General features: G+C 42.0%; 1 protein-coding gene and 2 long non-coding RNA genes across 4 annotated transcripts; 2 read left to right on the top strand and 1 right to left on the bottom strand.

Moving 5' to 3' along the window:
• The first annotated feature begins 589 nt into the window (after nt 1-589).
• On the top strand, nt 590-23,850 carry LOC106091743 (D-glucuronyl C5-epimerase). Of its 2 annotated transcripts, none has more exons than XM_059368478.1 (6): nt 590-1,017; nt 6,152-6,223; nt 6,302-6,757; nt 11,046-11,198; nt 11,284-12,074; nt 22,570-23,850. In XM_059368478.1, the coding sequence occupies exons 1-6, from the start codon at nt 844-846 to the stop codon at nt 22,934-22,936; spliced, it is 2,013 nt and encodes a 670-aa protein (XP_059224461.1). In that variant the 5' UTR covers nt 590-843; the 3' UTR covers nt 22,937-23,850. The 2 variants fall into 2 exon arrangements, with proteins under 2 accessions (XP_059224461.1, XP_059224462.1); XM_059368479.1 differs by having other exon boundaries at nt 895-971.
• On the bottom strand, nt 610-1,331 carry LOC131997583 (uncharacterized). Its single transcript, XR_009398284.1, has 2 exons — nt 1,159-1,331; nt 610-1,092 (listed from the first exon to the last, which is right to left on the bottom strand). It is a non-coding gene; the product is annotated as an uncharacterized LOC131997583 (long non-coding RNA).
• A 428-nt stretch (nt 23,851-24,278) lies between the features above and the next one.
• Nucleotides 24,279-24,844, top strand: LOC131997584 (uncharacterized). Its single transcript, XR_009398285.1, has 2 exons — nt 24,279-24,452; nt 24,538-24,844. It is a non-coding gene; the product is annotated as an uncharacterized LOC131997584 (long non-coding RNA).
• The last annotated feature ends 662 nt before the right edge of the window (nt 24,845-25,506 follow it).

Here is a 25,506-nt window from a genome sequence, read left to right as displayed (position 1 = left end):
CGCATTACATTAATTATATTTTTCCGCAAACAAAAATTACAGGGCCTTAGGATGCCCGGGGCTGCGAAAAGCGCATTTGTGGTCCGATTTTTAAATTTGATACCTTGTTTGAAAGTGCCAGTTTACATGGCACATCATGATCCGTGATCATTGTACGAATCACATGGATACATAACCATCAGTCGTAGCTGAAATATCAAAATCACTCGATTTTTTCGAAAGAAAAAAAAAATCGATGTACTGTTTTTGGCAAAAGCTGTAATCAACGCGTATACAGCATAAATAAGTTTACATTGGCCGCTAAATACGGATTTATGGCCATATCGAGATTTAAGTGCTAAATCCTCTGTTTTTTGCCGCTACCTCCTAATTGTACCATGGTGAATGGGCAGGATTTATTTCTGAATGTAGTTAAATTCAGATCATACAAACTTCAATGTAAACGTGCTGTATGACTACCATCATGATGTACCGTATAAACGGCCTACTACAAATTCCTACAAAAGAATATCGACATTAGTAAAAATCGACTTCGACTTTTTTACACAAAAATTTGATTTATCGATTAGTCGACTTTTAGATCCCTTAATAAAAAGTAAATACAACAAATACCGTTCACAGCTACGGCTACCAACTTACATTTATTAAATTGCAATAAAAATAGCTTTGAAATGTGAATGAACAAATAAAAAAAGTTATGATAAAGTATAATATGTACTAAACATATCTTGTTGTTTAGTGTATAGCTTGTGTGATTTTGGCAAGTTGTAATGTCTTCGTTGCATACATGGATATTAGCCAGATACCGAATGTGCAAAGTAAAACTGAGGCAATAATGTAAAAATGCGGTCATGCTACAAAACTGCTACTCCAAACTGTGACAAAAATTCCGAAACAAAATTATTGATTCCGCAACATTTTTCCATCATCAGCAGTTTTGACAACATTACGAATAGCAACCTACAAAAGAGGTTAGTTATCATTAACCCACAACAACATAGGCGATCATATACAAAGGTAACATTGTTTTGGAGTTCGTATTCTTTCCTTTTTATCCATTCCATCTCATTTTTAATAATCCACAAAAACAATCTGTTCATTCATGTTAAAATTTGTAGTTGTTATTGTTAGTGTAGTATCCCATATACATATGTTTACCTGTTTTCGTAGTTATGTTTGTTGTTGTTTTTCTTTAAATCTGCTATTTATAGATAGGCAGAACGTAAACGTCATAAATACACTTGCATTGTACGAGGGCAGTACCGACAGTTCGGAAAACATTATGAACGACAAGTGTTGAAGGAGTTTTGTTCCAATTTTTCAAGAAAAAGTGAAAACTTTAATTTATGAAAAAAAATGACTGCATAAATAAATGTAGCTAAATTAAAAGTACGTTTTCATTTGAAGGCCGTTGATTTTGCAAAAACGTAACTTTTGCTTAACTTGAGCCACCAGTATTGTGATTTAAACTATATGCAATAATACATTCTCATACTACACTAGCTCATATAACACGTAACTATTTTGTTTTTGTTAAATTAATTTAAGTTTGCTTACATCATAAAGTCATTTACTAGGCGCAATTTATACCTATGTGTACTATAGTTAATGCAAATCACGTCCGAGATTGTCCTTAATTATCATAAAAACTAAACAAAAAAATACTCAGCACATTTTTCTTCAGTTTGCCATTCGTTTTGCTGGATTATCACTGAAAAAAGCTTATTGTTCTCACCACTATCCAAACCAAATCTTTCATTTTAAGCATTGTGATCTTTAAGTTTGTGTCTGCTGTGCAATACAGGTGACTTGGTGTCACATTTGACAGCTGTTACAAATTCTCCTCACATGCCAAATCAATTTGCCATAGGTCCTCAAGTAACTTGCCGGAAGCACTTGGGGTGCCTACAAAGAAACCTTGTTGACCACGTACAAAGCAATTGGCCGGTCTGTTTTTCGTCAGCTCTGTAAAACGCAGTGGAATAATATTCCTATATGTTAGAATGTCGCTCTTGGAGTTGCGACGGGCTGTCTTTTTAGTTCTCACGTAGACCACCTCCATCAGAAGACAAAGATCTTACCCGTTCGAAGACACAACTACATGCTGTTAAAGCAATACCTTTTGGTCTGTTATCGCAGAGACCATATAAATCATTATCTTGAGGATAGGTATTCATGATCTTGTGGATCTACATGAGCGGGAAGTTCAGCGCTACAAGAGAGAACTTTTACACAAGCTACAACAACCATACAGATAATTCGGAACTCAGCGTTTCAGGCCTGGCTGTCGTTGGCGATGCCCCTAAATAGTTTGGCATGGTTGACTGTGTCGAATGCCTTCGATATGTCCGGTGTCACGAGGACCTATGCTATCACATAGCCTGGGCTGTTTAAATCACGGCAATTGTGTGCGGTGATGTCATGAATAACAGTCTTTGTGCTATGTAGTCTTCGTAATCCATGCTGATGCTCGGCGAATAGAAATTCTACAACGAGGCTTGAAAGGAGTAGTCCCTTAAGCGTCTTGGCCACTTGTGGGAGAAGGAAAATTGGACTGTACGACTCCCCCTTACTGGAGTCTTTTCCAAGCTTGAGTAGCGGGATCACTCTGTACATATTCCAGACAACAGGTACATGGGTATAGTTGTAAGCCACTCGACTCCAGGCAGATCCAGATTCTTCAGCACCAGTGTAGAGATTCCGTCGGGTCCCAACGCCTTGGATGAGTTGGCGCCACGAATGAGATTCGTTACTTCGTCACATCGGCTCGGATACAACGAATGGCCCTCCTCCTAGCCTTGCCACCCTCGGGATGGTCAATAAATTGACGGTTGAATAACTGGGCGGATCTCTTCCGGTCAGTCACAGTTATGTCGCCAAAAGTGGCTGAGAACTTGCCATCCCTTCTTCCGGCGTTCGAGAGTGACTTAACAGTGAAGCACAGTTGCCTACACCGGTACTTAATTTACATTGCATCAAGTGTTCCAGCCACATATCCCACTTATGTTAGTTGACTACCCCGTTTATTTCCAGATTCAGCTCGCTCTGGGGTATGCGGTGTCCCTGCGACAAATCCTATAAAGCTCATCTGTGAGTACCGCTGCCTGCGCCGCAGGGGTATGCAACCTGATGGTATAAAACGAGCGGCTGCTGCGTTAGTGATGTGTCGGAATTTCCTCTCGGCAACTAGCAGCTCGCTGAAACGGCGATGTACTCTTCAAAGCCGACCCGATCGGCCCTCTTCTGACTGATAACCTCTGGCGACCAGAGATAATGAAGTCGGTCGATGGTGAGTATTATGTGGAGGTGGTCTGATCCCAAAGCAATGACGCCTTGGCAGGTTATGTCTTGCAGTAGATCAGGGGATGCAATGGAAATGTCTGGCGGGCTGCTGCACCTCCACCTAATACTAGTGGGGGCATCCTCATTCATCATGTAAAACGTGGAGCCTTCAATCTCTTTTTCCAAAGCTATGCCCCTCTGGCCGTTAACTAAAGGAGAGTGCCCTGAAACGTGATGTACACTTTAATTTACTTTAATTGGTTATGACAGAACATTTGTTTCACAAGCGGAACGTAGAATAGCGTTAGCTAGCGTTCCAAGCGCTTCGATCTTCTGCGCTTATTTTATAATCTCTGACACCAAGTTTCGAGGTGTTTCCCACCACTTGATCTTCCCATCGGGCTTTTGGTCGTCCCGGTTTTCGTTTGCCACATTCAAAAGACTTCTTTGCTGGAGCTTCTTCATCCATTCTGACAACATGACCTAGCCAACGCAGCCGTTGTATTTTGGTATCTTGAACTATACTTTCGTCGTCATACAGCTCGTGGTTCATACGCATTCATAACGCAAACTGGTCCATATATTTTACGAAGAATCTTTCTCTCAAATACTCCAAGCACTGCCTCATCTGCTTTCACAAGTAACCATGCCTCAGAACCATATAACAACACAAATCCCGTTTGAATCTCTTGGCAATATATGGGCATCAGAAACTATGGAGCTAAGCACAAAAATTAAAATATTTAATGCGTGTGTTAAATCGATAATAATATACGGATCTGAAACTTGGCTTATCACCAGCACCATAACCAATAAATTACAAATGTTCGTAAACCGATGCCTTCGAAGAATATTGAAAATATAATGACCTCGATCCATATCAAACGAACGTTTATGGCATGTAACTGGCCAACAAGCTGTGACATAACCAAACGAAAGTATGGAGAATACGAGGCTACATGCATGCCATCCAATATCTACACTAAAATTCATCCTGTTATGTCCACAAATAGATATAGTCCCCATATAAACCGATACCAAGTTATGACTTCTTAAGATTCAAAACAACTCAACGTTCTATATGCTTTAACGTTGCCCCCCATATAAGATTATTCTCGTTTCTAAGATATCCCAAAGCTAGAGGACAGAGTGGGCCTGGGGGTTTACATTGAGAACCCAGGAACCGAGATCTGTTTTAGACTGGCTGACCATAATACGGTCCTGTAGGCGGAGATCCGGGCGATCACGGAATGCATGAAGTAGTGTGGTGCTAACGCGAGGACGCCGAGTGCGAACATCTTTACCGACAGAAAAATTGCCATACGAGCAATAACTACCAGGACGGTAAGGTCACGAACAGTCTTGCAGTGTAAGAAGGAGATTAACGCCTTCTCTGAGGATGGGAAAATCCGCATCATTTGAGTGCCGGACCATAACGGAGTAAGTGGAAATGAAAGGGCAGACGATTTGGCGGTGAAGGCCAGAGGACTGCCGTCAATAAACTTGGTTAACCCGAAGCCTTTCGGGTCGACGCAGTCCGAGTTAAAGGAGTGGGCGACGAATGCGCAAGCAGCATTGTGGAACAGCGAAACGGTCGGTAGGACGGCGAAAATCCTATGGGGGGATCCAGATCGTGAGAAGACGAGGCTATTACTGAAAGAAGCAAGAAGGAGGTCAGTATAGCTATTGGTATCATAACGGGACACATGGGACTACGAGCTCACTTATGTAAAATCGGTGCGCCAAGTGATAGCATGTGTAGGGCATGCGGGGAAGATGATGAGACGTTGGAGCATTTCCTTTGCCCGGCTTTCGCGTCCAACAGATTCCGGTACATAGGTGGAGACACAATATCAGGCATGAACCAACTTAGGGGAGTGGTATTGAAAACAATTAAGAATTTTGTAAATAGCACGGAATTCGTAATTTAAAATTTTCTTTTTAGAGGGTACTTTATAGTTTTTATAGCGTACAACAAGCCGATTACTGGCTTAGGTGTATGTCCATAGTGGCATGAGGCGGATTAATATCTGCACCCTCTTTTCAACCGAACCTAATCTAAGATATCCCAAAGAACTGAAGTTTATAGGTTCCTCACGATAAGGACTTACTTTTCCTTATTTGCGTATACAAGATTTTCAAATATGCCGTAGTTATGCAAGTATCTGCTGCTTCAGCACTGCATTTAAATTGCCTGAATTCCTTTTCCTTTTACTGCACCTCGTACTCGTACTTCTTAAGAGTATCATATCTGATTAGATTAGTTTTGGTAATTATTTTATAACCTTTTTTGTTCCTAATTCCTTGCTTCACACACAAACGACCACTTTCAGCGCAATAGTTGACTACGACCCTTTTCAGTGCAATAGTTGGCTACCTGTGTCATCTTAGTCATCCTCAGCACAAACAAAACAACCTCAAATGAGGATAATAGAAGCCGAACGAATAGACAACAAAACCCGATAGACACTCAAAACAGATCATCCGACAGACTAATCGTATTTTAATTATAAATACCTTATTCTACACATGGGCCACTACCAATGCTTTGCATATTTAGGTTAGATGAACACCGACTCACAGTAACAAACAGACAGCGAAGGTGACCACTTGCATTGAAAATTTCCCCACATAATATAAAGGAACAAGTTTATGTTATCAAACCGCCGGCTCACAACAAAGTGTAAGAACTGATACAATGGTCTACTTTAAAATTTCACTGTCGGTATACAAATTCTTGGGAATGCATTCACTTATTTATTTTTTTATTTTGTTTACAAACAGAAAAAATACTATATATACATAGCTAGCCATATACATAGCCTTATATGCCATGCCATTGACATTGGATTTTTTTTTTCTATTGCAGCGTGAGCCAATTATAATATTTATAATGCGCTTAAATCTAAAGGCAGTATTACTCTTACTAACAATAGCCGTGGTAAGTTAATGGTCTAGTTTTCCCAAAAGCCTCCTAGTATATGATGTTGATGTACTGAATTTATTTGTAAATTTCTAGGTGGTTATAACATGTGCTGTTTATATGCGTTGCGCCGAATTTATATTTCCTCGAGATTTGGTGCGGCATTGGGATCCCAAGTTGTATGCTGTAGGCAGTAGCTCAGATCTGATCAATAATAATATTGGCGATGACGGTGGTGATGGTGCAAATGAAAACTCAGTTCCATTACAGGACATCAAGTGCCTAATAAATCAAGAGTATACCATAAGTTGTAAACGTGATGAAGAGGCGCGTGAAGTGTACGTGCCGTTTTCATTTTTGCGCACATATTTTGATATTTCCGGCTCGATGAGTAATCCGTCTTCGCCACAAACACTGGATGGGAATAGCAACGATGGACAAGCTGTTGAGCAACAGTTTCTTTGGATGCATAGTACGGCGAAAATAAATCTACCGAGAGCAAAGTACGATTCCAAAGGACTTTTTATGTACTTTGAAAATTATAATGTTGAGGTAAGGCAAGAGAACAAAATCGTCTAAGCATATTTAAAAGTAATAACGGTTATTTAATATTCAAATTCAACATCCATGGTCTGAATCGGTCTATGACCATTAGCTTAGAAAGCCCTCTGGGTATTGATTAACCCAGGTTAGATTAAAGAGGGCGTCGGAAGCTATGTATTCCATGCTATGCCCCTAATTCATACTAGGCGTTGGCATAGGAAATGCTCCAAAATTTCGTCATCCTCTCCACATACACTTCACTCAGCGTCGCCAGCTGCACTTATCAAGTGTAGGCGCTTCTGAAATCCTGTGTAACATGTATAGACGCCAAACGCCGATGTACTGACCTCCTTCCTTACTATACTTGGCTATGACAGAACTTTTGCCCCATTAGTCGAACTTACAATAGCGTTCTAGACGCCTTGATCTTACCACTCCTTCTAAAATGTCTGACACCAAGTTTCGAAATATGTTTCATCACTTAATCTTTCCCAACGGAAATTTGGTTGTTGTTTTAGTCACATTTTCATGTGGAGGTGGCGATCCTCGTCAAGCTCCTGTATGTTAGCTAGTTCTTTCCGGTCCAAAGGACCGATCACCGCGTGAACAAGGTGGCCATTGGTTATTTAAAGGCGCCAATAACTCACCTTGTCATATCGAGCCTCATAGACACTCAGTATTTGTGCAAGAGCCGGTGCCGTCCGGCCTCTCACTGAAACTCTCCGCTCGATACCGCTGATTGTCCGCGACTGCCGTTGCAGCTATTTCGTATGCAGCATTCCACTATCCGCAACCTGTGGACGCGCCCGGTAGCTCGCAGCTATGCTTCTCGTGTCAGCCATGAACACCACACAGATCGGGCCTTAATGTTCCAGCCTGTGTGGTACTCACAGCTATCCCGTGCCGGGCGGATAGCGAACATTAGGTCGTGATTGCTTTCAACAGATTTTTTCGCTGTAGCTTCTTTATTCACTCTGACAACATGAGCTAGCCAACGCAACCGTTGCATTCTGATAAGTTTAATTACGCTAACATCGTCATGCAGCCCATACAGTTTATGGTTCATACGACGCCGATACTCTCCATCAATGCAAACAGGTCCGTTAATTTTAGAAAGAATCTTTCAAATAAACAATCTAAGCACTGTCTCGTCTGCTTTCACAAGTACTCATATACCTCGGAACCATATAAAACCACGGGTAGTATCACTTTCTTGTATACTGAAATCTTCGCCTGCAAGAGGTGACCTGCTTTCTAAACGGCTTGCTTTATCCATTGTAGCATATGTTGGTCAGTATTAATCATTGCTTCATTTCAAAACTGGTGTCCTTCATTTCGATTACAGCGGTGCCGAGGTAGATATTTTCTTTATCTGCTCGGGTGTATAAGGCGTTTTGGGAGCTGATGCCATCCATATTGGTCTATCTCCATTTACTGTCAGATCCCCTTTCACTGATTGCCTTTCGATTCTTTCAAAGGTTCATGTTACTTTCCATTTTTCTTTCTGCGGAATAGACGTTACTCCTCTGTCCTTTTCTTCCGATACCACTCCTTCATCTGGCACGTTACTACTTATTGCAGGGTTGCTCTATATTCCGCATTCTTCGCTTCGTAGAATCTCGACACTCTTGGTCGTACCGTGGGCTTCTTGGAAAAGGCTTCCTGTACCCAAGTACGGATTTCGGGGCATTTTCCATGGAGTGGGTAATGAATTGCCATTGCGCCGTTATATCATCGGGACAGGGTGCTTTCATCAAACAGTTGGGTCAGTCGAGTGGAGCAGCCGTTGCCATCTGTTGTGTTTGCAGCTATTGAATGACCAGCTTTCGTGCAGTGTCAGATCGTACTTTTTGCGCCATGTTCAAACGGGTCCAAACCTTTGCTACAACAAGGTAATGGTCTGAACCCATGCTCGCTCCTCGGATTGATCGTACATCTAACACACGTACATCTAACACGCCTTCCTTGTGATTTTTTTTTATGTTGAAATCTGTTGCAGCTTACTACCATGTTTTTAACCGCGCCAAAATCTTTAAGCCTCAACCCATTATTATCGGACGTTATCTCGTTGAGGCTGAATTTTCCAACAGTTAAAACAAATATATTTTCCTTCCCTATCAAAATGCAAAATTTCCCATGAACATTACATTAAGAAAAAGGGGCAAACTTCTCACATATCAATTAATGCTATCCGACGGCGTGCCGCAGTGCGAAACCTCTTTGGGGAGAAGTTTTTACACGGCAAAGTACCTCACAAATATCGCCAGAATTAGGAGGGTATATCCACCGCCGACATATTTTCTGAGGTTCTCTCCACGATTCGAACCCAGCCTTTCAGCGTCACAGGCAGACATACTAACCTCTACACTAGGGTGGCTTTCTGTATATTTGCATTAAAATCTCCCAGAACGATTCTAAGGCCATTCCCGGTTCATCGCACTTCTTGTAAGGCGGTAATATCTGCCTTTTACTTTTCCAACACATTCGCTAGTGCTTAAACTGCACCTTCTGTATAAGGAGTCCGTACATTCCAGGTGCAGATACGCAGATCGTGGTACTTTTTTCGTTTGCGTGGGTCATCAACGTTAGGGGAGTCCGCTCTTATTATTCTTTTGTTTCTCAAAGTAATACTTATACTTCCGTGTGCGAGTTATTGGCCCCGCGCCTCAACCGCATGGGTTATCGCACATGTATCCCTCGATGTCGCGAGCCGCTTGCTCAAAAATCCGATGCTCGCCTCAGACACTGATGTTGACCCGGCACGGGATAGCTATGAGCACCACACAGGCAGGAACATTGAGCTTTAGTTTGAATGCTTCATACGGACTAGCAGTCGCGATAAATCAGCGGTATCGAGCGGAGAGTCTCAGTGAGAGGCTGGGCGGCACCGACTCTTGCACAAATATTGAATAAACATTGGCCAACATGTTTCCACGGCGATCGGTCCTTCGGAGTAGCAATCAAATTAGCAGTCGCGGACAATCAGCCGTATCGAGCGGAGAGTCCCAGTGAGAGGCTGGGCAGTACTTGCACAAATACTGAGTGCCTATGATGGTCGATATGGAAAGGCTAATGATTGGCGCTTTTAAATAACCAATGGCCACATTGTTTCCGCGGCGATCGGAACGGATCGAGCTTGCTCACCTACAGGAGCTTAACGAGGGTCCACCTCCAAATGAGAATGTGGCTACAACAACAAGAAAAACAACTGACATTGACCATTTGTTATCGCTGACTACCCGCGGCTGCATTTGCAGGTACTCTGCATAAATACGAAATATTCCACTATCCGCAATCTATGGACGCGCCCGATAGCTTTGAGCTTAGCTTCACACAAGTTGTAGCTTATAGTTTCAGCCCATGTGGTGCCCACAGTTAGGATCTCCTACTTTCCCTTAGTATTATCCATGTCGTCTTATCACGAAAACCTCCATAAAATTTTGTTTTGTCGTTATACAGCCTTTTCGTTTTAACGATGTACATGTCTGTCCTTCGTCTATGATCTTAACAGAGTTCGCATTGCCACCAAAGATTTCCCTAACACCACTGTGGACCGGCACCCAACGAACTTTTACTTAACCGCCCAAATAGCCTTTCGCTGTGCGCACGTTCATAATCGCAGGGGTCGTATTAGCATAATACCAGTTCACGCATTCCTCCATGATCGCTCAGATCTCCGTCTGAAGAACTGTGTTGTGATCAGGCAGACGATAGAATAACTCGGTCTCTTGATCTACAACGCAGGCGCCTCTTCCAGTTCTCTCCCCCATCTTCTCCAACCCCTGTAGCAACAGCTTCCAGTTGGCATTTGTGCTACGGCTATTCTCATTCATTCGTGTTTCACACTCGACCTCATTATGACTAGAAGACATGTCCGTTGGACCTGTTGTAATATATTTACGTTGCACTTCTTCTCCACTGCGTTCCACCATACAACTGAATCGTTTGTCAGAATTGAACTGATCACATTTTTGTAGAGCTAGTGGGTAATCTTGCGTTTGTGTCCCCATTTCTAACCTATGGCTCTTCTGCATAGCAACCTGTCCAAAACCACACCCAAGTATTTAACTGTATCCGATATTAGGATAATTTTGTCAAATGTCTGTGGGTCAACTTCAAAGATTTTTTCCCCATATTTGTAATGTACACAAAATTACCCACATACTGCACAAAGATCATTAAGCTCGAGCAACAACGTTTGAGGTAATTTATGCAAACAATAAATATATTCCAAAACAATGATTATAAATTATATATATATATATATATATATATATTTTTTTTTTTTTTGTTACAGGCTCGAGATCGTGTCAAATGTATAAGCGCAGCAGAGGGTGTTCCAATTAGCACCCAGTGGGAAAAGAAAGGATATTTTTACCCAACGCAAGTAGCTCAATTTGCTCTTGCACATTACAGTAAAAATCTCACCGAACCACCACCCAGGATAAATGTAAGTTAACATATCATACAAATTCAACCATTTACAGAATGAAAAACGAATTTTATGCTTTGGTTTAAAATATTAATTTCTTTAGATACTGGAGAATGCCGACAGCATACGCAACAAGTGGAGTGTCCCAAAGAGCAGCAATCTTTCAAGAATTTGGCATCCTAAATTTAATTCATCTGTCATCCAATATGAAACTGCCGTTGACTTTGACAGTGCCATTACATTGAATAATATCAATCAGGCTTTGGATTTGGTATTAGGTGTCGATCTGCTGTTGATAACAAATAGCAGCAGTCTGTTGGTCACTGTGGAAAATCACGAGACTAAACGTACTTATCGCGTTCACTATATACCAGCCGATTTACTTCTTAGTGTACAAGAAGACAATATTTACTATGGCTTGGGTGTACAAAGCCTTAATAAATGGAGGCATTTAATCAGAGATCTTCATATTGATATACAAAAGGGTCTCTCTATTGAGAATCCAAAGAAGTCCACCAATAAAGTGAAACGATCGGATTTACGTGTGCTCTCTATATCATTTATGGGAATAGGCTTTTTCGACAACGTTTCATTATCGACCACCAATCATTTGGCCCATTTTTATGATGCTGCCGAATGGTTCATAAATCATCAAGACTTACGCACTGGTGGCTGGCCCAATCCAGTGCGACGAAGTTTAAATGGATTCACGGAGCTTAAACCAGGTTGGTTGTCTGCAATGGGACAAGGTCATGCCATTTCTGTATTGGCACGAGCCTACTGGCATTCAGGCGATAAACGTTATTTAAAGTCGGCCGCTTTGGGATTGAAACCATATCGTATATTTTCGAAAGATGGTGGTGTGCTGGCACAGTTTATGGATAAATACTTTTGGTGAGTAGTGTCAATAGACCTATAGTAAAACAATAACAAGTATGTATATTTTACAAGTGATAGTGTGACTGCTAACTTGCTATATATTTTTTTACTTTTAATTGGTTATGACAGAACATTTGTTCCACAAGCCGAACGTGGAATAGCGTTCCAAGCGCCTCGATCTTCTGCGCTCAGTCTAAAATCTCTAACATGTTTCGAGGTGTCTCCCACCACTTGATCTTTCCATCGGGCTTTTGGTCTTCCCGGTTTGCGTGTACCACCGTGTTTGCCTTCAAAAGATTTCTTTGCTGGAGCTGGAGCTTCATCCATTCTGGCAACATGACCTAACCAACGCAGCTGTTGTATTTTGATACGTGTAACTATGCTATTGTCGTCATACAGCTCGTGGTTCATACGTCGCCTTTATTCTTCATCAACGCAAACCGGTCCATATATTTTACGAAGAGTCTTTCTCTCAAATACTCCAAGCACTGCCTCGTCTGCTTTTACAAGTACCCATGCCTCAGAACCATATAACAACACGGATAGTATCAGTGTCTTATATAGTGTAATCTTCGTCAGTCTAGAGGTGGTCTTGTTTCTAAACTGCTGACTATTCTTCGTTTTATCTCTAAACTGGTGTCATTCATTTCGGTTAAGGCGGTGCCGAGGTAGATAAAGTTGCTGACTATATCAAAGTTGTGGTTCCCAACTTTCTCCATTTTCTTTATCTACTCGGTTGTACAAGGCGTTTTGGGAGTTGAAACCATCCATTTCGTCTTATCTCCATTTACTGCCAGGCCGATTTTTACTGACTTTCTTTCGATTCTTTCAAAGGCTGCAGTTACTACTTCCGTTGACCGACCTATGATGTCGATATCGTCGGCATAGGCGAGTAGCATGTGTTCTGTAGAGAGTAGTGTGTCATATCTATTCACATATGCATCTCGTATAATCTTCTCCATCAGGATATTAAAGAGATCACACGATAGGCTGTCTCTTTGTCTGAAACCTCGTTTGGCATTGAATGGTTCAGAAAGATTCTTTCCTATTCTTACTGAGGAACACATATCAGCTAGTGTTATCCTGCAGAATCTTATTAATTTTGCAGGGATACTAAACTCAGACATGGCTTGAAATATCTTGAAAGCGGCTTTGTAGTCAACTAAGAGATGGTAGGTGTTGACTTGTCCTTCTCGAGTCTTTTCCAGAATTTGGCGCAGTGTGAATATCTGGTCTAGGGTGGGTTCACCAGGCCTAAAGCCGCATTGATAGGGCCAATTATCTCATTGACTTTAGGTTTTTGTCTTTCACACAGTACGCTCGAGAGTATTTTTTATGGGAGGAGACCTATTCCTCTGTAGTTGGCACATTTCGTTTTGTCTCCTTTTTGAGTACGGGACATAGTATGCTGAGGTTCCAATCATAGGGTATGCGTTCTTCTAGCCAGATTGCGCAGACAAGCTGATGCAAACGCCTTTTCAGCGTATTGCCTCCGATCTTAAATAGTTCAACGGGAAACCCGTCGGCTCCTGCTGCCTTGTTGTTCTTCCGTCGGGTCACTGCTACTTGGACCTCATTCTGACTAGGAGGTAAACATTCTATACCATTATCAGGAATTGGTTCCGCGATATCCTCTTCGCCGCCATCGTCGGACACTAGCAGTTGGGCAAAATGTACTTTCCATATCCTTAGTATGCTATCTGTGTCAGTTACCAGATTTCCTTCTTTGTCTCTGCAGGAGGATGTGACTGCACCAATGCCATTTGTTTGATGTTAAATTCTTTTGTAGAATTTCAGGACTTCATTCTGACTCAGGTAAATCTTAATTCGCACACACCGTCGCCTTTCTATTTTCTTTCTGCGGAATAGGCTTTTCTCTTCTCTCCTTTTCTCCCGATTTCTCTTCTTAAGCTGGCGCGTTGCTACTGATTGCAGGGTTGCTCTGTGTGCCGCATTCTTGGCTTCAGTAGCATCTCGACACTCTTGTTTGTACCATGGGTTTCTTGGGGAGACTTCTGGTATCCAAGTACGGATTTCGCGGAATTTTTCATGGAGTGGACAATAGTTTGCCACTGCGCCATTATGAGCAGCAGTTGTGACAGCAGGGTTGCTCTGTATGCCGCATTCTTGGCTTCAGTAGCATCTCGACACTCTTGTTTGTACCATGGGTTTCTTGGGGAGACTTCCGGTATCCAAGTACGGATTTCGCAGAATTTTTCATGGAGTGGACAATGGTTTGCCACTACGCCATTATGAGCAGCAGTTGTGACAGCAATGTGGCTTTGTGGATATTTCTATGTTGAAATCTGGCCACTACCCATTATCGGACGTTATCTCGTGGAGGCTAAACTTTTAGAATGTTAGACCAAAATTGTCTTCCTTCCCTATCTTCGCATTAAAATCTCCCAGAACGATTTTAGTATCATGGGCGGGGTCAGCGGTTATATTCTTTCTCTAGGCGATAGTAGAAAATATCCTTGGTCTGCTTGTCGTTGTCTTCTGTCAGGGCACGGGCACAAATAAGGCTGATGTTGAAGAATTTGGCTTTTATGCGGATTGTGGCTAGCCTCTCATCTACCGGAGTAAAGCTGGAGACATGGTGTTTCAGTCTCCGACTAACCACAAATCCACAGCCAAATTCATGCCTCGTGTTATGTCAGTTATAGTATAGTTCGTCACCGTTTGGTGTTGTAGTGACGCCATTCCCAGTCCACCGCATTTCCTGTAAGGCGGTAATATCTGCCTTGTACTTCTCGAATATATCCGCTAGCACGTATACTGCTCCTTCTCTATAGAGAGTGTGGACATTCCATGTGCAGATCCACAAATCATGGTCCTTTTTTCGCCCGTCGCCGCATTTGCAGCTACTCACTTCACTGCAACCGTCTTTGCAGAGCTCACACGCATGTGAAATAGCCGATGGCAAAAAATCACGCTTCACGCGTGCTGTTTTATTTTTGATATGCGAGCTTCTCGTTATGACGATGAACATCAAACAAATCGGAGATCAAAATCGTGTTCATCTCCATGCGCATGTGCTTTGTCCAATTTTTTTTATTTATTGACTTATGATGGTTGTTGTTGTTGTTGTTGTAGCAGTTTATTGTGTACTATCTTTCGTCTGCTTGATTCTGTTGAGTGTCAAGACCCAGGAACTCCGCGACTAGGATGGGGTGCGTCCACAGGGATCTGGGTCTGAGTCGAGTGGGTCTGGCCGGGCAGTTAAACAGGTGACGTGTATCGTGCGGTCCCTGGTTACAATCGGGACATACATCTTGCACGTCGGCATCAATCCTAGCTCTGTGGGAATTGAGGCGGGTGCATCTGCCGGAACGTAATTGAGCCAGAACCACTCTGGTTTGCCGGGGGAGGTCGATTTCTTCGGGTGCAATGGGTGGTGGTCGTTCTCCAAGGACTACATTCACCCGGTAGCCAATTAACGCGTCTGCTACCGTGTCTGCATGAATGTTGTTCAGACCCGCTTGATATGCCGCTTGATCTAGAGGTTCTCTCTTGTAGCGCTGGACCTCACGCTCTAGATCGTGTAGATCTACCTTAAGGCTTCTGGGCGGTGGGTATCTATCCATAAGATGATGATTTGGATGATTTCTGCGATAACAGCCCAAAAGGTATTGCTTAGACAGCATGTAGTTATGTCTTCGCACTGGTAGGATCTTTGTCTCCTTAATATTATTCCACTGCGTGTCACAAAGTTGACGTGACCACACTGGTGCTGCATAACTTACCACAGACCGGCCAATTGCTTTGTACGTGGTCAACAAGGTTTCTTTGTCTGCGCCCCAAGTGCTGCCAGCGAGTGACTTGAGGACCTTGTTTCTACTTTTGACTTTATTGCAGATTGCTGTGGCATGTGGGGAGAAAGTGTAGGAGCTGTCAAATGTGACGCCTAGTATTTTGGGACACTTTCTCCATCGACCATCACAGTCAGCTCAGTATTCACCTCACGCGTATTTGTAGTGAACAGTGTGGCTGAAGATTTGGTGGCGGATATCTTCAGATTTCTTGCAGCGAAATATGAGGCAAGCTCGTTGAGGTAGACGTTCAACCTATCGCAGATGTCAACAATGGCCACTCATGATGCCATGATCGTACAATCGTCCGCATAAGATACGATCTCTATGCCGTCTGGAGGAGGTGGGATGGAGGATAGATAGAGGTCAAACAGAGCCGGAGATATCACCCCACCTTGGGGAACTCCCTGTTTCACTCTACGGTGTTTTGACTTCTTATCCCTAAATTCCACAAATGACTGGCGGCCACACAGATAATTCGCGACCCAACGTTTCAAGCCTGGCTGGAGGGACGTGTTGGCGATGTCCTCAAATAATTTGGCATGGCTGACCGTGTCGAATGCCTTCGATAGGTCCAGTGCCACGAGGACCGTCCTATCACATGGCCTGGGTTGATTGAAGCCACGGCTGTTGTTGTGCTGTGCAGTCTCCGAAATCTGTGTTGATGCTCGGCGAATGGAAATTCTCCTACGAGGCTCGGGAGGAGTAATGCCTCAAGCGTCTTAGCCACTGGTGAGAGAAGGGAGATCGGTCTGTACGACTCCCCCAAACTCGGGTCTTTACCAGGCTTCAGTAGCGGGATCACTCTGCCCATTTTCCAGACATCGGTAACTATAAGAGTGTTCAATGACAGGTTAAGGACAGTGGTAAGGTACTCAACTCCAGGTAAATCCAGATTCTTCAGCATCAATGTAGAGATTCCGTCGGGGCCCAACGCCTTGGAAGATTTGGCGCCACGGATGACATTCGTAACTTCGCCCACGGTAAATTGTGATGACTGTTCATCGGCTCGGAGACCACGAATATGGCGAATGGCTCTCCTCCTTGCCCTGTCTCTTTCGGGATGCACAATAAATTGACGGTTGAACAACCTGGCGCATCTCTTCGGATCAGTCACGGTAATCTCGCCAAAAGTGACTGAGGTCCTGTCGTCCCGTCTACCGGGGTTCGAGAGAGACTTAACAGTGGCCCACAGTTTGCCTGCACCGGTGCCTAAGTTACATTGCTCCAAGTGTTCCAGCCACAAATTCCGCTTATGTTCGTTGACTACCCTGTTTATTTCCAGATTCAGCTCGCTGATTCTGTGGTTAGCGGGGTCCATAGCACGAATCCCATCACGCTCGTCTGCGAGTACCACTGCTTGCGCCGGGAAATTGGGTCGCACTTGCGGTATTCGACCGGCTGGTATAAAGCGAGCGGCTGCTGCGTTGATGATGTCTCGGAATTTCCTCTCGGCCACAAGCACATCAGAGGGGGGTGGCAGTTCATTGAAGCGGCGATTGGTATACTCTCTGAAGCCGGTCCAACTGGCCTTCCTGTAATTGATGAACGTCCGGCGCTCAGAGGTTATGAAGTCGGGTGGTCGGTCGATGGTGAGGATTATGGGGAGGTGGTCTGACCCCAAAGAGATGACGGCTTACCAGGATACGTCACTCAGGAGATCAGGGGATGCGATTGAGATGTCTGGCGAGCTTCTGCACCTCCTCGTAATCCTAGTGGGGGCATCCTCATTCACCGTGCAAAACGTGGAGCTATCTATCTGCTCTGCCAAAGCTATGCCACGCTGGTCGTTACCTAGGGGAGAATGCCATGACGAGTGATGTGCATTAAAATCCCCCAGAACCAGACGACCATGGCCAGATAGCAACCCACTTATGTCGGGGCTGTAGGCCTGGCCATTAATCGGGACACAGCTACCAACCGGCGGTATATACACGTTGTATATCTCTATCTCGGCAGTACCAGACCTGACTGCTACCCCCATACATTCCATGTATGGGTCACTAGCGTCAAGCGCAGGCGAGATAGGTCTATACTGCACGGAATGGTGTATAACGAAGGCCAATCCCCCACCTCCATTCCTTGAGCGATCCTTACGTAGCACATTGTAGCCGTGACAACTGTGCAAGCTGCAGGTGTTAGTCAGCTTTGTCTCCTGGATCGCTGCGACCGATATGCTCTTCCGACTCATAAAGTCTACAATCTCATCAATCTTGCCTCGCAGTCCATTGCAGTTTAACTGTAAGAACGATACACTTCCCGGCACTGGCCTGGCAATAGTAGGGCTAGGGTGCTGTCGTTGCATAAATTGCCGTACGGGAGAGGTCGGGGGGGTCACATAGTCCGACGACGAGGACGCCGAAGGCGACGACGGCGACGCTTGTGACCCACTGCTGGCTATGTTCGCACAGCACCTAGCGACATAGCCAGTATGACTATACTCCCGTAGCGAAGTTAGGCCAGAGCAAGAACGGAAGTGTACCCACTCCAAGCACCGGTTACACCTCACCGACACTGACCGATGATGAAGGCGGTTCTGGCAAACGGAACAGAACCAGGGTCCGGGGTTCTTTTCAATCCCGGCACGGACCAGAAGCGTGCGGAGAAGGCACTCCGGGATGTGCCTCTCCCATGACGAAAAAAGACGAACACGTACACTGAGGCGGCAGCCCTTGCCGATGAAGATTCCATCGGGTCAATCCGGTGCGTACAACCGGCTGCCATGGGATTGTATGATGGTAATGATGGTAATACAAAAGCCTTCGCGGCCAAAAACGCATTACTAAGAATACATTCACAAATGGAAAAACGTATGCCTACATGTATATACAAACTTTATACATAATCAAATTCATATACGAAAATTCAATGGCTCCCCAGGCTTAATTATGCACTCAATTACAAATTATAAAGTTAAACAAGTCCCAGTTAGAATTGCAAAAAAAAAGACATCCAAAAAGACAATTAAGTGGAATCAGAAGAAAGGAGTCTAAAAGTTTAATACGAAAAACATTATTAGAATGTGAACAGATTTGTAGCCCATTTGGCAATAAAATCCAATATCTCGCCATATGAATTGCAAAAGATCTCTGAAATATAGACCTGAATATACGGGACAGCAAGATATAAGTACTTTACTTGAGCGAGAAAAATTAAAATATCTACATAATGGCACTGGCACTCCACTTTTAACAACCTTGTAGAAAAATGTAAAATTGCGTATAGTGTTGCCACTCAAAAAAATTATTTCCTACCAAAATTTAAGATAAATCTCGAAAAATGCTGTCGGATTCAAGTTTAACCTCAAGGATAAGGGGCCTCTATTTCATAGCCGAGTCCGAACAGCGTGTTGCAGTGCGACACCACTTTGTGGAGAAGTTTTTACATGGCTGCCATACCAAATGGTACTGTACCGCACAAATGTCGCCCTCATTTTTGTGCACCTGCCACATAGCCCTGTTTGCCGATTGAAGGTATTGAACGCACAAAAGCCGCATACCAAGAATTTAGGGAATTTAGAAGAGATCCCTTAACACGCATACCTGTTACAGTCTATATCAGAACTTACACCCTTTTTCCTTAATTTGAAGCAGTGAGACCCCTTTTAACAGTATTTGGCCCCTCGACATCTATGGTTTTGTTCTACACTCTTTACGAATACACATAAACGACAAGAAGGGAATTAATTTTAAGTTATCTCCGGCAATTTTTCAGTAATAAACTTTGTATTTATGTGCTGGAAAAACCTACCAAAAATTGAGGTCAGACTACCAACCTACCAAGACAATAAAAACCTACAAATTTTAGTAGGAACCTACCAAAAATGGCAGCACTGTTTGCGTACATCAATATAACGGTAAAAGTATATCTTTCTAGGACCACCACAACGGCTACTACGGTTGCCAGGTTAGCAAAGCCTAAGATATAGATTCCTATTACGGAGCCAGATTTTTTTGCATTGTACACAGATTTTCCCGAAATTATATTTGTATCGTCTTTAGACCCCAATTTCCGGTATTAAATTTTTTGATTACTTTAAAATAACGGTATAAACTACTCCTACCAGACCATTCTATTTAAAAAAAAATTCAAAATTTCAAAGAATTCAGTTCATTTGAGCGACCAATGATCTTCCAGATCTATTATTATACCCACAACCGATGGATGGGGTGTATTCATTTTGCCATTCCGTTTGCAACACATCGAAATATCCAATTCCGACCCTATAAAGTATACGTATTCTTGATCAGCGTAAAAATCTAAGACGATCTAGCCATGTCCGTCCGTCCGTATGTTGAAATCACGCTACAGTCTTTAAAAATAGAGATATTGAGCTAAAACGTTGCACAGATTATTTTTTTGTCCATAAGAAGGTTAAGTTCGAAGATGGGCTAAATCGGACTATATCTTGATATAGCCCCCATATAGGCCGATCCGCCGATATAGGGTCTTCGGCTCATAAAAGCCACATTTATTATCTGATTTTGCTGAAATTTGGGGCAGTGACTTGTGCTAGGCTCTTCGACATCCTACTTTAATTTGGCCCAGATCGGTCCAGATTTGGATATAGCTGCCATATAGACCGATCTACACAATGTATAATGTTTAAGGCTTATAAAAGGACCATTTTTTGTCCGATTTCGCCGAAATTTGGGACAGTGAGTTGCATTAGGCTCTTCAAAAACTTTCTGAAATAAAAGGCGCTTTTATTGTCCGATTTCGCCGAAATTTGGGACAGTGGGTTGTGTTAGGCCCTTCGACATCCCTCTTCAGTTTGGCTCAGATCGGTCGAGATTTGGATATAGCTGCCCTATAGACCGATATCTCGATTTAAGCTCTTGGGCCCATAAAAGGCGAATTTATTGTCCGATTTCGCCGCAATTTGAGACAGTGAGTTGTGTTTGGCCCTTCAACCTTCTTTTGTAATTTGCCCCAGATCCGTCCAGAGTTGCATACAGCTGCCATATAGACCGATCTACACAATGTATAATGTTTAAGGCTTATAAAAGGTGCATTTTTTGTACGATTTCGTCGAAATTTGGGACAGTGAGTTGCATTAGGCTCTTCAAAAACTTTCTGAAATAAAAGGCGCTTTTATTGTCCGATTTCGCCGAAATTTGGGACAGTGGGTTGTGTTAGGCCCTTCGACATCCCTCTTCAGTTTGGCTCAGATCGGTCGAGATTTGGATATAGCTACCCTATAGACCGATATCTCGATTTAAGCTCTTGGGCCCATAAAAGGCGCATTTATTGTCCGATTTCGCCGCAATTTGAGACAGTGAGTTGTGTTTGGCCCTTCAACCTTCTTTTGTAATTTGCCCCAGATCGGTCCAGAGTTGGATACAGCTGACATATAGACCGATCTACACAATGTATAATGTTTAAGGCTTATAAAAGGTGCATTTTTTGTCCGATTTCGCCGAAATTCGGGACAGTGAGTTGCATTAGGCTCTTCAAAAACTTTATGAAATTTGGCCCAAATCGGTCCAGATTTGGATATAGCTGCCATATAGACCGATCTATCGATTTAAGGTTTTGGACCCAAAAAAGATGAATTTTTTGTACGATTTCGCTGAAATTTGGGACAGTGAGTTGTGTTGGCCATTCGACAGCCCTCTTCGATTTGGCCCAGATCGGTTCAGATTTGGTTGTAGCTGCCATATAGAGCGATCTCTCGATTTTAAGTCTTGGCCCCATAAAAAGCAAATTTATTATCCGATTTCACTGAAATTTGACACAGTGACTTATGTTAGGCTTTTCGACATCCGTGTCGTATATGGTTCGATCGGTCTTTATTTGGATATATATGGCTTCCAAAAAGACCAATATTTTGTTCTACAAAATTGAACAATGACATGTACTTATGAGACCTCTCAATATCCGTGTCGAATTTGGTGCAAACCGGACCATATCTCGACAAAGCTGCTATGGGGGCATAAGTTATGCATTTTTCATTGGATTATGACGAAAGGTGATTTACATAAAGGGTGATTTTTTTGAGGTTAGGATTTTCATGCATTAGTATTTGACAGATCACGTGGGATTTCAGACATGGTGTCAAAGAGAAAGATGCTCAGTATGCTTTGACATTTCATCATGAATAGACTTACTAACGAGCAACGCTTGCCAATCATTGAATTTTATTACCAAAATCAGTGTTCGGTTCGAAATGTGTTCATTCACCGTAACGTTGCGTCCAACAGCATCTTTGAAAAAATACGGTCCAATGATTCCACCAGCGTACAAACCACACCAAACAGTGCATTTTTCGGGATGCATGGGCAGTTCTTGAACGGCTTCTGGTTGCTCTTCACTCCAAATGCGGCAATTTTGCTTATTTACGTAGCCATTCAACCAGAAATGAGCCTCATCGCTGAACAAAATTTGTCAAAATTTGAACACATTTCGAACCGAACACTGATTTTGGTAATAAAATTCAATGATTTGCAAGCGTTGCCCGTTAGTAAGTCTATTCATGATGAAATGTCAAAGCATACTGAGCATCTTTCTCTTTGACACCATGTCTGAAATCCCACGTGATCTGTCAAATACTAATGCATGAAAATCCTAACCTCAAAAAAATCACCCTTTATATCCCCGAGGTGTTGGGTATCCAAAGTTCGGCTCGGCCTTTTTACTTGTCTTTCGTTTAATTGTCTTTAAGATATAAGTATTAATTTTTTTCTTTCTTTTTACAGGTATGAAGAATATCCTACAACTCCAGCTTCATTTGTACTGAATGGTTTCATTTACTCCCTATTGGGTCTTTATGATCTCAATTCGACGGCACCATCGTTCATTGGAAAAGAGGCAGGTAAACTTTTCGACCAGGGCATGCTGTCGCTAAAGAAAATGTTACTACTATACGACACTGGTTCGGGAACTAGTTACGATTTGAGACATCTAAGTTTGGGTGTGGCGCCTAATTTAGCCCGCTGGGATTATCATGCTACACATGTCAACCAACTTCTATTGTTGGCCACCATAGATAGCGATCCAATTATATCGCAAACAGCCGAACGATGGAAAGGATACATGTTTGGCAAGAGAGCAAAACACAATTGAGTAGAAAATATAAGGGTGGAGCGGTGAAAGCAAGAACTCTTGTCCTTGGCAAGAGACATTTAATGGTTCCACCACTTAATAGTTAATTAACTTGCAACAAAACAATTCCTTAGTACTGCTATGTATATGCATTTGGTACTCAAAACCTCTCTTGTTCTACAAGAATCTGATAGTGGAAGAAGACCATGATGGAGAAACAATTAAGTGATATTTGCACATTTGAACTTAAGTATTTGTTATTTATTTTTGTACTTTGAAATGAGTCGCGATAGACGAAAAGCCAGACTTTCCTAAAATTTTAGAATTTACGATGAAATCTTTATTCTTGTCCTTTTTTCATTTAACGGTTAATACTGTTCAAAACAGTATTCAAATATTAGTAGTATTAGATTTTGTTTTCTTTTATTTTCTACTTATTGTTTATTTTCATTTTTTATGTACATAAATATTTGTAACTTTTATTGCTGTTTGTGTTGGTGCTTAAATAGACATACTTTCGTTTTAAGTTTTATTTTAAACAGAACTGTACCTTCTATGAATGAATCAATTACGTAAACTTAATAATCCATTAGCAAAGCTTGAGCAAACAAGAGCATCTGCCGGAGGCAGCGAATCACTTGTATTTCAACTAACCCCATTTGCCATGAATACACAAGTAAAAACTTTTGTAAAATAATAATTCTACGTTTTTCACATTTTGAAATTAAGTGATTCCAAATATTTAAGATTTATAGATTTGTAAAATAAATATGTCATGAATCACTGATGATTTATTGAAATGGAAACCTATACTGTATTTTCACAGTGCTACTTTTATACAAACTTTTATTTTTTTTTAATAAAGCTTTGCCCATTTAAGTTGAAGCTTGTTTCTCATAGACAGCTTTGCTTAAACGGTTTGATCAAAAAACCAAGCCATTAATATTTAATTTTCATTATAGGCCTAGTACTTTTCCCATCAACAACAACAACCAACTTAATTTCATTTTTCTTTCGTTTTCTTTACTTTTTTTTGAAAAGAAAAGCACTTTAATCATTCAAAAGAAAACTTAATTAATTGTTAAACGCTGTGTAGTTTTATTGTAGTTACCAAACGTTTCAGTAGTTAACGTTAAAAACACATAACCTTTAGCTATTAAACAACAGAACAAAAAATAATTATTAATAAACAAAAAAAAATAAGGAATTTTAGAACAATAAACAAATTTTGTAGACATTATAGATCAATAAAATGACATGTAACGAATTTTCTAAACTATAAAAAAAATTATGTTTTTATCAGCTTCAAAAATATGTCTTCATGAATAAATGAATTCTTATAGAATTCGCAAAGATAGAAGCAAAATCATATCAAATGTTGGTTTAATTTTCATTTCAATTGCAATAGAACACCGCTTTGAACGGGAAGATATCGTTTACTTCTCTTTCGAGATGAGCTTAATGGAAGTCTTCGATTGTCAAGATCGTCTCGAAAGACAAAGAACATCATGAAAGAAAAAAGTCTTCGTCCTAACAGGTAGAAAAACTTAAAGCTTCGAAGATATCCAACTTATATACATATATACTTATATATATTCCAATCTTCTTTTTATATGTACTAGCCGAACCGGGCCCGCTTCGCTGCGTCTTCTTTAACTCTCTAATATATTTTTAGGGTGGGGAAACTTCGCCTTGAATGTGGATATCGAATTCGTGCCACTGTAGCCCATGTCCGTCTATGATGCTGATCGCCTGCGTTCGGATCCTGGCGAGAACATTCGAACAAATTTAAAACGACATGACGTTCGGGCTCGGCTATAAAAAAAGGTCCCTTATAATGGACTTTAAACTTAAAGGCCTGGTTATACTGTCGAAAATGTAGAACAAATTTATCGAAAATGTAAAGAGGCAATTATGCTTATTACCAAACGTAGCATTTCACATTTCAAACAAAACTATTTTTTTAACAAAAAAAAAATTGAAGGTGAGAGAGATCTGGCGTCGAAGAACTTCAGGCATAACTCAAGGGCAGGTTAGAGAAGACCGCCCTTCACGCAGTGATGCTTGAAGTGGAGACGTCTCTCCAACTGAAGGAATACTCAATGGCGGCCTTCTCGAAATTTGAGAGGGCATTTAACAACGAGGAGATGTCACCGCCCTGGCCCCCACGGGGAGACAGAATACGGCCAAGTTTCCCTTCTGGAAACTATGGATGCGGTGGGCAGACTGAGGAGGGCTTCAAGAGATAGGAACTGGATTGGGACTATACTGCGACACACAAAACATTTCAGGGAGAGCAATGTGCCATAACGATAGACGCAAAAGAGATTCTGGGAAGGGATTTACAGTTTTCGAAATCAGTTGTTGTTGCTGATATTGTATTAAAAGATGCCAATATATCGCATTGGCACATCGAGTATCACAGGCACTGTATTTAAGCTGTATTGCCGCCCGGCCTCTCACGGAGGCTCTCCCTTCGATACCGTTAATTGTCCGCGACTTTAATTGCAGCTACTCCGTATACAAAGCCTTTCACTAATCGCAGCCTGTGATATACTCTCAGAATACCATTCATTTGAGTGCCATATTGT

The sequence above is a fragment of the Stomoxys calcitrans genome, chromosome 5, assembly GCF_963082655.1.
Source record: "Stomoxys calcitrans chromosome 5, idStoCalc2.1, whole genome shotgun sequence".
In the NCBI taxonomy this organism is placed as follows: Eukaryota; Metazoa; Arthropoda; class Insecta; order Diptera; family Muscidae; genus Stomoxys; species Stomoxys calcitrans.
The sequence above is the reverse complement of the archived record's forward strand: the minus strand, read 5'-3'. Positions and strand labels throughout refer to the sequence as shown.